The sequence below is a fragment of the Phalangium opilio genome, unplaced genomic scaffold (assembly GCF_054372755.1).
Source record: "Phalangium opilio isolate 3A_F unplaced genomic scaffold, DU_Popi_V2 ptg000115l_1, whole genome shotgun sequence".
NCBI lineage: Eukaryota > Metazoa > Arthropoda > Arachnida > Opiliones > Phalangiidae > Phalangium > Phalangium opilio.
In genome coordinates this window covers 77,714-90,569 of record NW_028324210.1, presented here as the reverse complement: position 1 = coordinate 90,569, position 12,856 = coordinate 77,714, and the positions used below count along the sequence as shown (strand labels likewise).

Here is a 12,856-nt window from a genome sequence, read left to right as displayed (position 1 = left end):
CTTAGAAGAGTAACTAATTTTCTACTCCTTTACATATGAAACCATAGAGGTGTAATACCTCTCGGCATTTAAATTGACCACGTGCATTTTTCCCACGTGTTTAAAAGCAAATTAAAATGAATACATAAGTCTATAACTTAGACAAGTTCAAAACTGACTAAATTTTTGGAAATATTTTCGATTGCTCGTTTCTAGTCCAAATAAATAAATTGAAAACAAAGTTTTCATATTTTTTAGGCCTACTTTCTAGATACTGTCATGAGATAAAACTTTAAAATAATCTCTGTTCGCAGTCAGTGTTACCATTAACTTACTCATTACTTGCAGCTTTTTGACGATATCATATCGATTAAGGAGTGGTATGACGCGACTAACAATTGAACCACGTGATTAGTCCAGTTTCGTCGGATCGATTGTTTGTCGTGACACCATTGGGACGCCTTATAGTTCGCTGGCCTCTCTCCGATCCATAATCCGTCCGTACGCGTTGAGCTTCTCTTCTCTGGTCAAGAAGTGACGCTCATTTGGTTCGCTTCACCCGTGAAAAGTCGTCTCTCCGATAAATTGTTAATTTTTGTTTAATTAATACTCGAAAACTCTTTTGTTTAACGTGAAAATCGGTAAGAAAGAAGTTTCAAACGACACGCCTCACTCACTCACTCACTCACTGCAGCCTAAAAACGTGTAACTTTCATAAAATAAAGCACAAATAATCAGCACACATTTTACACGCAATCAATTTTCTTATACACAAGCTTATTTTAGTTACAATAGATGTTTTAATAAAAATTATCTAAGATTGGTCTGTTCCTTTGTAAATTAAAACTTCTAATTACGCTTTTCGAAATCACATATCCGCCACCGCTTCTTGGACACGTACATCTGCCAATTGTTTTTTATAATTAGGCTTGTTTAAATTTTGAAACGCAAAGTTTTGTAAACCCTAAAAACTGTCCGACAAAATTTGAGTTTGGTGTATCGGATTCGGAGCTAGGGATAAGTCCGTTTCTAGGCGTCAAAGTTTGCGATGACTTTCGGCTGGGCGACAACTTGGCTGACAAGACTAGTTATCGAGCGCTTTTTTGCTTCTTGGCGTTGGCGAGCGTCGAAAGTTTTGGCTTGACATAGCAAGCCTAGAAAAGTTTAGTTTTATTTCCAACAAAATGGGCCACTTTTTGGGGTTAAACAAACAAAAAAATAATGCGGATAAAATAAGCTTATAATTTAACGTAACTTTACAAGCGTAAATCTGTCCGGAGGTTTGGGTACATTGAATATCTTTATGGTTTTATAACAGAAGCTTAATTAAAATGATGGAAGCATTCCGAAACGTGTTCCGATCCAGTGCTCAAAAAAAGGAGGCGAGAGCCAAAGCGGAAGCGGCCAAAGCCGAGTCCGGTAGCCAGAGCGAGAAGGAAGAAGATTTAAAAAACCGCGACGTTTTTGTACACGGAATCGAAACCCTTTTCGATAAAAACCGCGGAGAACCGATTGAATACGCCGACGCCGACGTCTTCAACGATAACCGATACGTCGATTACAGCGAACAACAAAAAGCGCTGAGAAAAGTCGAGACCTCGGTCAAGCGAGAGCAAAACAAACTGATTGGTATCGCGGATGATTACCTGCAGACGGACGAGAAGGACACCGGTAGCAGCGAAAAGGAAAAGAGATTCGAAGAAACGGAGAAGAGCGAGATACTGAGAAACGGACATAAAGAAAAGGCGGAAAAGGAAGCCAAGAATAAAGCCGAAGAAAAAAGCTGGAGATTCATTAATGTCTTTGGCAACAATAAAAGCCAGGATAAGAAAAATCAACAAGAAAATGTGGGCGGCGTCGAAAAGGGAGCCGAAAACACGGAATTCGAAAAGGAAAGTATTCGAAGCGCCCTTAAAACTTTGGATCTCAAACCCGCGGCCAATCAACCAAATTCAACCAAAATCAGCACCGCCACCAGCACCAAAGTCCAGCAGAAATCGCGGGTAAAAGACGCCACAGTCTCGGAAAGCAAATCAATACCGAAAGATAAAAAGGTGACGGAAAATCAAGCGAAATCGTCCCTCTCAAAAGTGGATACCACAACTGTGGCGAAGGAAGTAGCGTCGAAACCGGAAGTTAAAGCCTCCACTACAAAAACGCAAGTTAAGAAAGCCACGGAAGTCAAGAAAGCACCGGAGGATAAAAAGAAGAGTCCAACCGGGAAACCCGAACCGAAATTGGAGGAAGTGGAGCCAGAAACCACCGTCCAGGAAAAGGTTACCAATTTCGAGAAGTTAAAGAAAAACCTGGATAACAAAGCTACTGTAGTCAGACCTCAACCGGGAGTGCGATCGGTGAAAACAACCGAAACTAGTATCGTTCGATCTAAAGGTCCGGCAAAAACGTCCACGAGGGTCAGTAGCAGTAGCGAAACATCCGTTCGAACGGTCACCACCACATCGTCCTCATCCACCGTCAGCGAGAAGAAATCCGTCGTCGAATCGAGTTCCAAGTCATCAACCCCCGTTAGAAGGTCAAGCGTACAGGGGGCGAAAAGTACCGTTACCCGAACCAAGGATACTACTACTACGGCCGGCAAAGAACCCGTACGTAGGCAGATATCCGCCGGATCTCAGAGCAAAAGTAGCGACGGAAGTCGCGTTAGCGTTACGACTACAAGTTCGAGGGTTACGGAGAAAGGCGGGAAAGTATCGACGACCGGAACTCCCGCTAAGAGAGCTCCAGCTGCACGAACTTCCGGAACTACCGTTAAAGAAACGACAACCACAGTACGAAAGGTAACGGCTGTAAAGAGAAGCCCGTCCGACGCCAAAGGAGCCGAGTCGAAAGCCCCCTCAAGAACGACCAACAAATAATCACGCCGAATAAACTTACATTTTCTCAGCTCACACTTAAATCGTTCGCGCTTTACGACACGATTATGTAAAGATATATGTACGCATCCAATGATAACTGAACCGAAAATAGAGCCGTGTCAATTCGAACGCTTACGTAAGGCCCTTTCAAGTTAACGGCTTGGAATTCATGCTCGCCTGTTTAAGTATTAAACGTGACATTTTTGTCCGAAATCATACATACACTGACAACTCGGGTACCAATATCAAATAGAGTTGTAAACTGACCACCATTTCCCCCCGTAGCTCTATGATCTAAGTTGTACAATGCCTTTTGTAAAAATATTAAAACTGACCAGTTTAAAAATTTTTGGAGGGGCGTAGTAGTAGTTGGGTTAATAATTCAATATAAATTGATGTTTTCTTTGTGTTCTATGTTATCTCTCACTTTAAGTGTAAAATGTATTTACCTTTCTTGTATTATAATCTTGATATTTCCACATTCTTGAAGGCGATTTTTCCCCCAAAATTAACATTAAGTTCTAATGATCGAAATTACCTGAAATTTTAATGAGACGTGTGTTTCGACGTGTTTTTTATATTAAAAAGGATTCAAGCTTCTAGAGTGGATAGTTTTTTTTATAAAATTATTTTCCAGAGGACCGCTGCGAGGAAGCTTTTTTTTTTCTTTTTTTACCTAAAAGTAAAATTTAATTCCATCTCTACACTACGTCATTGTTTCTTTTACCTGTAAAATATGTAATATTTTCAATAAATACAGTTTTGAACGGTAATTACCATGGTAATATAAACGGTAATTAACCAGGGTAATTGTAATTTACGATTTCACTGGTTTTTTTTACGAAAACGGCAATTACTTTATGGACTTTTCGAATATCCCGCTGATAATCCAAAAAGTCGCACTTTTTGGCCGATTGAACTGACCTATAGCGCGATTAGCTTGCGTCCCTGTGGATCAAGTGGGCTTTGGTTTGATGAGGGCCATGATTTCATGAACTTGTTGATCAGTCTGGGAAATAAGGATATTTTTTAAACTAGTCCTTGGGACCAGTGACCCCCTAGTGTCCTAAATAATAAACTGGTCTCCGGACTGGTCCGAGCCTTTGTTCTCCAATAGATTTGCAATTAATAAACTGGTCCTGAGGACCAGTGACCCCCACTTCTTGAATTAAAAAACTAGTCCAAGCAATTAATAAACTGGTTTTGGACCAGAGGAAGTTAGCTATTTCCCAGAACTGTTGTTGATTGGAAACTTGAACAAGGGGGAAATTTAAAATGGACCAATAGGGTCAGTCATCGTCTGCTTACGATGAGGTAAGCCTTATTAGGCTTAAGTTGTTGACATTTACGCGGAAGGAAGCGATTTAATCCATTTAAATTTAGAAAAACAATAATATAAACAATGGGAGGCGATCAAAATGGTACAGATCAAGTTATATTAGCTACGGCTGGTAAGATAAACAAAAAATACTTAGTAAATAAGGTAAATAAATAAAACAATCAATAGGATATGATCATACCATAAGATTTTGGCAAGCCCATAGTGGCGTATGTCAAAGAACAGTTCAACATCCCGACTCCGTAATTAATTAATTAATTAATTAATTACTATTAATACTAATTAAGAAATAAAGTAATAGAATAATAATAATTTTAGCAAGTTAATGCCATGGAAATTACCCCAGATAAATTACTTTTAGCTGCTGCTGGTAATTAATTTTTAAATAATGGCTTAACATGATTTCTTTACACTTAAATTTTTAAATTAAATTAAATTAAATTGAAAAGGTTACCAACACATCAGAATGTACGACATTAACTCTAACAACCCCAATCCAGTGGTAAATTACGATGGAGTTAGTAAAAACGTCACTTCAGTTGGGTTCCACGAAGATGGTAGATGGATGTATACTGGGGGGGAAGACTGTTCCGCCAAAGTTTGGGATTTGAGGTTTTTAAAAAATTAACTAACTATCTTTAATTAAATTAAAATCCTAACGCATTAAATTAACCATTAAAGATCTAGGAATCTTCAATGTCAGAGAATTTTCCAAGTTAGTCACCCAGTTAATTGCGTTTATTTACACCCAAACCAAGGAGAACTATATTTAGGAGATCAAAGTGGAATAATTCACGTTTGGGATTTAAGAACTGATCGTAATGAACAACTGGTACTTAAATTACTTAACCAGGGTTCATACAAACTTGGAAAACAAACAACCCCCTCCATAGGATTAACATTACACCCAACTTTGGAGGCTCATAACTCTGGTTCTACTAGAGATAGGGGGATGTCCTTTGAGTATGTTATAGTCCTATTTATCCCCCATCCAACCATACTAAAAACTTGGGGCTACGACAAACAGGGGCTGAGTAATTAAGCAAAACGTAAACAAACAACCCCCTCCATAAGAATAGCATCACACCCAACTTTGGAGGCTCATAACTCTGGTTCTACTAGACATAGGGGGATGTCCTTTGAGTATGTTATAGTCCAATTTATCCCCCATCCAACGATACCAAAAACATAGGCCTACGACAAACAGGGGCCGAGTAATTAAGGAAAACGTAAACAAACAACCCCTCCATAGGATTAACATTACACCCAACTTTGGAGGCTTGTAACTCTGGTTCTAGTAGAGATACGGGGATGTCCTTTGAGTATGTTATAGTCCTATTTATCCCCCATCCAACCATACTAAAAACTTCGGGCTACGACAAACAGGGGCCGAGTAATTAAGCAAAATGTAAACAAACAACCCCCTCCATAGGATTAACATTACACCCAACTTTGGAGGCTCGTAACTCTGGTTATATTAGAGATACGGGGATGTCCTTTGAGTATGTTATAGTCCAATTTGTCCCCCATCCAACCATACTAAAAACGTAGGGCTACGACAAACAGGGGCCGAGTAATTAAGCAAAACGTAAACAAACAACCCCTTCCATAGGATTAACATTACACCCAACTTTGGAGGCTCGTAACTCTGGTTCTACTAGAGATAGGGGGATGTCCTTTGAGTATGTTATAGTCCTATTTATCCCCTATCCAACCATACTAAAAACTTCGGGCTACGACAAACAGGGGCCGAGTAATTAAGCAAAATGTCCGTAAACATACCCTCCATTACACCATACTTTGGAGGCTCGTAACTCTGTTTCTACTAGAGATAGGGGGATGTCCTTTGAGTATGTTATAGTCCTATTTATCCCCCATCCAACCATACTAAAAACTTCGGGCTACGACAAACAGGGGCCAAGTAATTGAGCAAAATGTCCGTAAACATACCCTCCATTACACCATACTTTGGAGGCTCGTAACTCTGGTTCTACTAGAGATACAGGGATGCCCTTTGAGTATGTTATAGTCCTATTTGCCCCCCCCCTCCTTCGTTAACATTTGCTCCATAGGATACTCCATGTACGGGATAAAACCTGGAAATCTCAGGGAAAATTTGTTTTCCAAAAGTTGTATGAACCCTGTAAATAAACAACGCAAAATAATCTTAATTTGATTAAAATTAAAATTACGTTTTGTAGTTAACAGATCCTGATGTTTCTGTTCAATACTTGCATATTGACTCTGATGGAATGTATTTAGCCGCTATTGACAATAAGGTCAAAGATAGTTTTAGTTTTAATTAAGTCCCTTATAAATCTTTAATTGTTTAATTAATTAATTAATTATTTTAGGGAGATTGCTACTTGTTCAGTCTATTACCAGGCAATGAAGATGCTCCTAGTAGACCAATTCGTAAATTGAAACTAAAAGCTCACAAACAATATGGTCTTAAATGCAAATTTAGTCCAGATTCTACGTAAAAACCCTTCAGGCTTCACCCGATATCTTCGATAATAATAATAATAATTTGTATTTAATTTAGATTACTGGTTACAACTTCAGCTGATAAAAGCGCTAAAGTTTGGCAAACTGCTAGTTTATACCCTTTAATGGAAGAACAGAAATCAGCAGTCACTCCTAGTCCCACACCCACAACTAGCGTTAACGGAAAAAGCACTCCAGCCAGCCCTACCTCAACCTCAACAAATGGGAATGGCCCGGGTGGTTTAGTTACTTCCGAAGTTAGAGGATGGAAAATTGCGGAAGCTAAACCCATGGTTGAATTAAAAGATCCTAATCAAAGATGGGTTTGGGATGCGGCTTTTAGTTCAGACTCCAGATACTTACTAACTGGTAAAGTTGTAATTAGTTGCTAAGTAATATTAAACTTAGTTTTAATAATCAGGGTTCATACAAATTTTGGAAAACAAATTTGAAATTTCCCTGAGATTTCCAGGTTTTTCCCGTGTATGGAGTATCCTATGGATCAAATGTTAACAAAGGAGGGGAGGGGGCAAATTGGACTATAACATACTAAAAGGACATCCCCCTATCTCTAGTAGAACCAGAGTTACGAGCCTCCAAAGTTGGGTGTGATGCTATTCCTATGGAGGGGGTTGTTTGTTTACGTTTTGCTTAATTACTCGGCCCATGTTTGTCGTAGCCCTAAGTTTTTAGTATGGTTGGATAGGGGATAAATTGGATTATAACATACTCAAAGGACATCCCCCTATCTCTAGTAGAACCAGAGTTATGAGCCTCCAAAGTTGGGTGTAATGTTAATCCTATGGAGGGAATGTTTGTTTACATTTTGCTTAATTACTCGGCCCCTGTTTGACGAAATCCCAAGTTTTTAGTATGGTTAGATGGGGGATAAATAGGACTATAACATACTCAAAGGACATCCCTGTATCTCTAGTAGAACCAGAGTTACGAGCCTCCAAAGTATGGTGTAATGGAGGGTATGTTTACGGACATTTTGCTCAATTACTCGGCCCCTGTTTGTCGTAGCCCGAAGTTTTTAGTATGGTTGGATGGGGGATAAATAGGACTATAACATACTCAAAGGACATCCCCGTATCTCTAGTAGAACCAGAGTTACGAGCCTCCAAAGTTGGGTGTAATGTTAATCCTATGAAGGGTGTGTTCACGAACATTTTGCTTAATTACTCGGCCCCTGTTTGTCGTAGCCGCACGTTTTTAGTATGGTTGGATGGGGGACAAATTGGACTATAACATACTCAAAGGACATCCCCCTATCTCTAATAGAACCAGAGTTATGAGCCTCCAAAGTTGGGTGTAATGTTAATCCTATGGAGGGAATGTTCACAAACATTTTGCTTAATTATTTCCCTGATTATTCCCTGTTTTCCAGGTTTGTATGAACCCTGTAATTGAATTATCTAATCAGTTTCATTTTTAAATTAAAGCTTCATCGGATAATTTAGCTCGTTTATGGAATTTAAGCACGGGTTCAATTGAATTGGAATATTCCGGACATCAGAAAGCGCTTACCGCTTTAGCATTTAAAGATGGAGGAGCTTAAAAATAAAATTAAACATATATTATGATTATGATTATGATGATAATATAAATTAAAATTTGTAATTGAGAGTTATTGCTTCATTTTGTAAACGATAAAAAGTTGAATGAATTATGTACATTTTTTGTCTTTTTTTGCTATTCAATAAAAATACAAATCTTAGTTTTGCCTTTTTTTTGCCTTTTTCATATTCATATCAATCAAATGTTTAAACAGTTAACTAATATTTAAAAATTATAATATATATATAAAAAAGTAAATATGGTTCTTTACAAGTTTCTTTTCAAATATAAAGAAAAATGGGGGTCCGTCCGGGATGTATCATGGAGGTAATACATAGTTTCCTGACTAGGAGGATTGAAACCATTTACACTAAGAGGTTGGGCTATTTGTCAGAAAAATTGCAGTATCAAGTAACCCGACCTCCTGGTGTAAATGGTATCAATCCTCCTAGTCAGGAAACTATGTATTACCTCCATGATACATCCCGGACGGACCCCCTCTCGCTACAAAATGGGGGTCCGTCCGGGATGTATCATGGAGGTAATACATAGTTTCCTGACTAGGAGGATTGATACCATTTACACTAAGAGGTTGGGCTATTTGTCAGAAAAAATGCAGTATCAAGTAACCCGACCTCCTGGTGTAAACGTTATCAATACTCCTAGTCTGAAAACTACGCGTATATTTTCATATATTTCAACCAAAAATGGCTCCACAGTTAGGACAATGCCTTTGACGCATTGCCAGGCAACATAAAATCCCAACTGGAAAGCAACAAATAGCTAGACAAATTCCAAGACACGTAAAATCATCTTCCAAAACTCCAATCTTAATTACAATAGAATTAAAATTACTTTAAAGTCTTTAAAAATGATAGTACTTTATCATACCCTACAAGCTGGACATCCTCCAACTATTACGACTTGAGTAGTTGCAGTTGCAACTTGCGGTTGTTGAACGTAAACGTTACTACCATAGTTTGGTACACCCGCATATGCTGGATTTAACGGAGGGAAATTTTGAGCACCACCATGATCATAGTATGGTGGTGGGATACCCTGATTCCCTGGATCAATGCCTTTACCATCGGATGGATAGTACGGGGGACCTTATACCGGACTTAATTACTTAGTATTTAACATTAATTTTAATTTATTTCCATCGTTATTTTACCTTGAGGCGGTTTTTCATTGCCTTGTACTCCCGGACCATATTCAGGGGTATAATACGGTGGAGGTTTCTCGTATGGAATTTGTGATTCTGCCATTTAGTCTTAAAGCAAGCTAGGATGTATTTAATTGCAGTGCAAGAGTATTTAATTAAGTGTAATTAACTTTATTTCGATGTGATCGTATCGCGTTCGAATCTAAAACAAAACTACATCACTTTACTTCCCTTGCGCCATTCTAATGACGTCATCACCATGTGATTTTGTTTTTCTCATTATGATGTAAATTGTAAAATATCAATGGAGTAATATTACTGTAGTGACATTCAAAGTTTCCTTAAATTACACTTAAGGCGCCTTAATACTCCTTGGAGGCAGATTATACGCAGCCAACGCTAGGGCCGTGCAGACTATTCGTTACTATTTGGTCGGACCAAATAATTTGGTCAAAATTGACGTTTACTATTCGCACCGACGAATCGAATAATGATTTTCAAAATTCTAGAATACCAAATAATGAGCCTCGAAAAACCGACTATTCTATAGCGGATAAAACAATGTGAAAGTGAATGTTTTTAACAGTCTATTGACCAAATTATTTGGTATTCGCAACCAGTTTTTGAATTTTTCTGTTGATTTTGTGAATTTGAGGGCGCTGTCATAGAGATAGAAACATAAATGTTATGCTCCTATCCCCTAGGAGGATAGAACGAGTTCTATCCTCCTAGCTATCCCTATGGGCGCTGTGATAATGTCCGCTGGACCGTGGCCTAATGGATGACGCGACTAGGCAGACACACCTTTAAAATTCTGACGTGGCTACTGTTAAGTATTACCCGCGTTCACAGAGTCGCGTGATCTAGGAGGCTATAGCTGGAATCAGCCACTCAGTCTTTAGAAGTTCATAGACAAGGATAAATAAATAGCCTAAGCGACGGCCTGAGTCCCCAATAAAATTCTTTGAAACGCATCATTATGTGCAAGCTTAGTTAAAAATAAGAAAATTCTCACATTTTTGATACTGTGTAATCCAAATTAAATTAGATGTTCTTGTAGTTGTAGATAAATTCACACAAACACACACATATTCCAAGGAAGCACTAACTTCACGATATATATTTTTTTTTTTTTTTTTTGGTATTTACAATTACTTTAGAGGTTGTATTCCTCATCATGAAAGGATGGAAACGCATTCTTCTTGAAAAAACACATTCATTTTTAAATATAATTAACATAGACCCGAAGAAATAGTAACGACCGACGTTACAATGGTGATGGGTGAACGACCGCCAAAAGCAGAGAGAATTTAGAAGGGGAGTGGAAAGCCCCCCCTTTGACTCTATTAAACGTGATGACGCCCAAACAAGATGTCGCGTTGAGCTTTTTGGGGTAGGCGAGTTTCCGGTCACGTGTTCTAAAATCTCTCTGTTACAAACGCATCATACCGGAAATCGACCTGCCTAGATAACGTTTAGCAGACGACGTTGCGCTACATTCCAAACCACCCCTTCCACTCCCCTTCTAAATTCTCTCTGCCAAAAGTAACGGTTTTCTAATTTCAAAATTTGTGGTCGACCTTTTTAGTTTAGTTTAGTTCAGATCTATAATTTACAATTTTCCATACATATCCACTCCAGAAGCTTGAACCTTTTTTAGCGTAATAAAACCATAGATATAGTAAAACTATGAATAAAACACGTCGAAACACACGTCTCATTAAAATTTTATTTAATTTTAATTTTCGATCAATTAGGATAGAGGATATGACCAAAAATACCTACCTTCTCTCATTAAAAGTTAATGTTAATTTTGGTTTCCTTCGAATTTCCCGGCGATAATCCAAATATCGCCTTTTTGGCCAATTGAACGGGCCTATATAGAGCGAACAGCATGCGTAATGCGTTGCTTTTGTGAGCGGGACGCTACTAATTTGCATAAGTTTGCAGCAAACCAATTTTTTTGCATAAGGCCGCCATTTTCAAAAGTTTGCTTCCAAAATACTAATTTGCATAAATTCTGCAAACTTTTTCTTGCATAAGGCCGGTATTTTCAATAGTTTGCAGCCAATAAACTAATTTGCATAAAATTCACCAGCAAACCTCTCCGTGCATAAGGCCGCTAATTTCAAAGGTTTGCCACAAGAATACTAATTTGCATAAATTTACCGAAAACTCGATGAAACTCATGGTTTTTCAAGGAAATCTATTAAGTTATTTACGCTCATAATTTATCGATTAATTTTATACCATAATATCAAGGTTTTCACAGGTTTCAAACCAAATTTGGATTTTGCATAAAATGTATGAAACAAGCAAACTCGGTTAAACTCATGGTTTTTTCAAGGAAACCTATTAAGTTATTTACGCTTATAATTTAGGGAATAGTTTTAAGCCATAATATCAAGGGTTTCATAGGTTTCAAACCAAATTTGTATTTTGCATAAATTTGAAATGTAAAGCAAACTTGATGAAACTCATGGTTTTTTCAAGGAAACCTATTAAGTTATTTACGCTCATAATTTATCGATTAATTTTATACCATAATATCAAGGGTTTCACAGGTTTCAAACCAAATTTGTATTTTGCATAAATTTGAAATTTAAAGCAAACTTGATGAAACTCATGGTTTTTTCAAGGAAACCTATTAAGTTATTTACGCTCATAATTTATCGATTAATTTTATACCATAATATCAAGGGTTTCACAGGTTTCAAACCAAATTTGTATTTTGCATAAAAAGTATGAAACAAGCAAACTCGGTTAAACTCATGGTTTTTTCAAGGAAACCTATTAAGTTATATACGCTTATAATTTAGGGAATAGTTTTAAGCCATAATATCAAGGGTTTCACAGGTTTCAAACTAAATTTGTATTTTGCATAAATTTGAAATTTAAAGCAAACTCGATGAAACTCATGGTTTTTTCAAGGAAACCTATTAAGTTATTTACGCTCATAATTTAGGGAATAGTTTTAAGCCATAATATCAAGGGTTTCATAGGTTTCAAACCAAATTTGTATTTTGCATAAATTTGAAATGTAAAGCAAACTTGATGAAACTCATGGTTTTTTCAAGGAAACCTATTAAGTTATTTACGCTCATAATTTATCGATTAATTTTATACCATAATATCAAGGGTTTCACAGGTTTCAAACCAAATTTGTATTTTGCATAAATTTGAAATTTAAAGCAAACTTGATGAAACTCATGGTTTTTTCAAGGAAACCTATTAAGTTATTTACGCTCATAATTTATCGATTAATTTTATACCATAATATCAAGGGTTTCACAGGTTTCAAACCAAATTTGTATTTTGCATAAATATTATATAACATGCAAACTCGATGAAACTCATGGTTTTTTCAAGGAAATCTATTAAGTTAATTACAACATTAATTTAAAAATTCCATTTCGAATTTATATTACCATTTCACAATTGAAATTTTCT

The 12,856-nt window shown here is 37.2% G+C and overlaps 3 protein-coding genes across 3 annotated transcripts; 2 read left to right on the top strand and 1 right to left on the bottom strand.

The window, feature by feature from the left end:
- Positions 1-335: 335 nt before the first annotated feature.
- On the top strand, positions 336-3,223 carry LOC149623040 (uncharacterized). Its single transcript, XM_089853418.1, has 2 exons — positions 336-620; positions 1,298-3,223. Exon 2 carries the CDS (start codon positions 1,311-1,313, stop codon positions 2,853-2,855), a length of 1,545 nt encoding a protein of 514 aa, XP_089709544.1. The 5' UTR covers positions 336-620; positions 1,298-1,310; the 3' UTR covers positions 2,856-3,223.
- Positions 3,224-4,148: 925 nt separating this feature from the next.
- Positions 4,149-8,402, top strand: Lst8 (MTOR associated protein, LST8). Its single transcript, XM_089853489.1, has 9 exons — positions 4,149-4,306; positions 4,363-4,436; positions 4,513-4,564; positions 4,644-4,806; positions 4,876-5,026; positions 6,396-6,473; positions 6,549-6,673; positions 6,740-7,050; positions 8,127-8,402. Exons 1-9 carry the CDS (start codon positions 4,258-4,260, stop codon positions 8,240-8,242), a joined length of 1,119 nt encoding a protein of 372 aa, XP_089709615.1. The 5' UTR covers positions 4,149-4,257; the 3' UTR covers positions 8,243-8,402.
- Positions 8,298-9,796, bottom strand: LOC149623038 (membrane protein BRI3). The gene is made up of 3 exons (XM_089853490.1): positions 9,416-9,796; positions 9,133-9,350; positions 8,298-9,070 (listed from the first exon to the last, which is right to left on the bottom strand). Exons 1-3 carry the CDS (start codon positions 9,507-9,509, stop codon positions 8,939-8,941), a joined length of 444 nt encoding a protein of 147 aa, XP_089709616.1. The 5' UTR covers positions 9,510-9,796; the 3' UTR covers positions 8,298-8,938.
- Positions 9,797-12,856: the final 3,060 nt, after the last annotated feature.

What these genes read in the sequence shown, in the direction of transcription:
- LOC149623040 (XM_089853418.1), top strand. Translation starts at nt 1,311, where the DNA reads ATGATGGAAGCATTCCGAAACGTGTTCCGATCCAGTGCTCAAAAAAAG.
- Lst8 (XM_089853489.1), top strand. Translation starts at nt 4,258, where the DNA reads ATGGGAGGCGATCAAAATGGTACAGATCAAGTTATATTAGCTACGGCT. An exon ending in ATTACTTTTAGCTGCTGCTG is followed by an intron (nt 4,565 to 4,643) that starts GTAATTAATTTT and finishes TAAATTGAAAAG; the next exon opens with GTTACCAACACATCAGAATG. An exon ending in GCCAAAGTTTGGGATTTGAG is followed by an intron (nt 4,807 to 4,875) that starts GTTTTTAAAAAA and finishes TAACCATTAAAG; the next exon opens with ATCTAGGAATCTTCAATGTC.
- LOC149623038 (XM_089853490.1), bottom strand. Translation starts at nt 9,509, where the DNA reads ATGGCAGAATCACAAATTCCATACGAGAAACCTCCACCGTATTATACC. An exon ending in CAATGAAAAACCGCCTCAAG is followed by an intron (nt 9,351 to 9,415) that starts GTAAAATAACGA and finishes GTCCGGTATAAG; the next exon opens with GTCCCCCGTACTATCCATCC. An exon ending in GAGGATGTCCAGCTTGTAGG is followed by an intron (nt 9,071 to 9,132) that starts GTATGATAAAGT and finishes ATTGTAATTAAG; the next exon opens with ATTGGAGTTTTGGAAGATGA.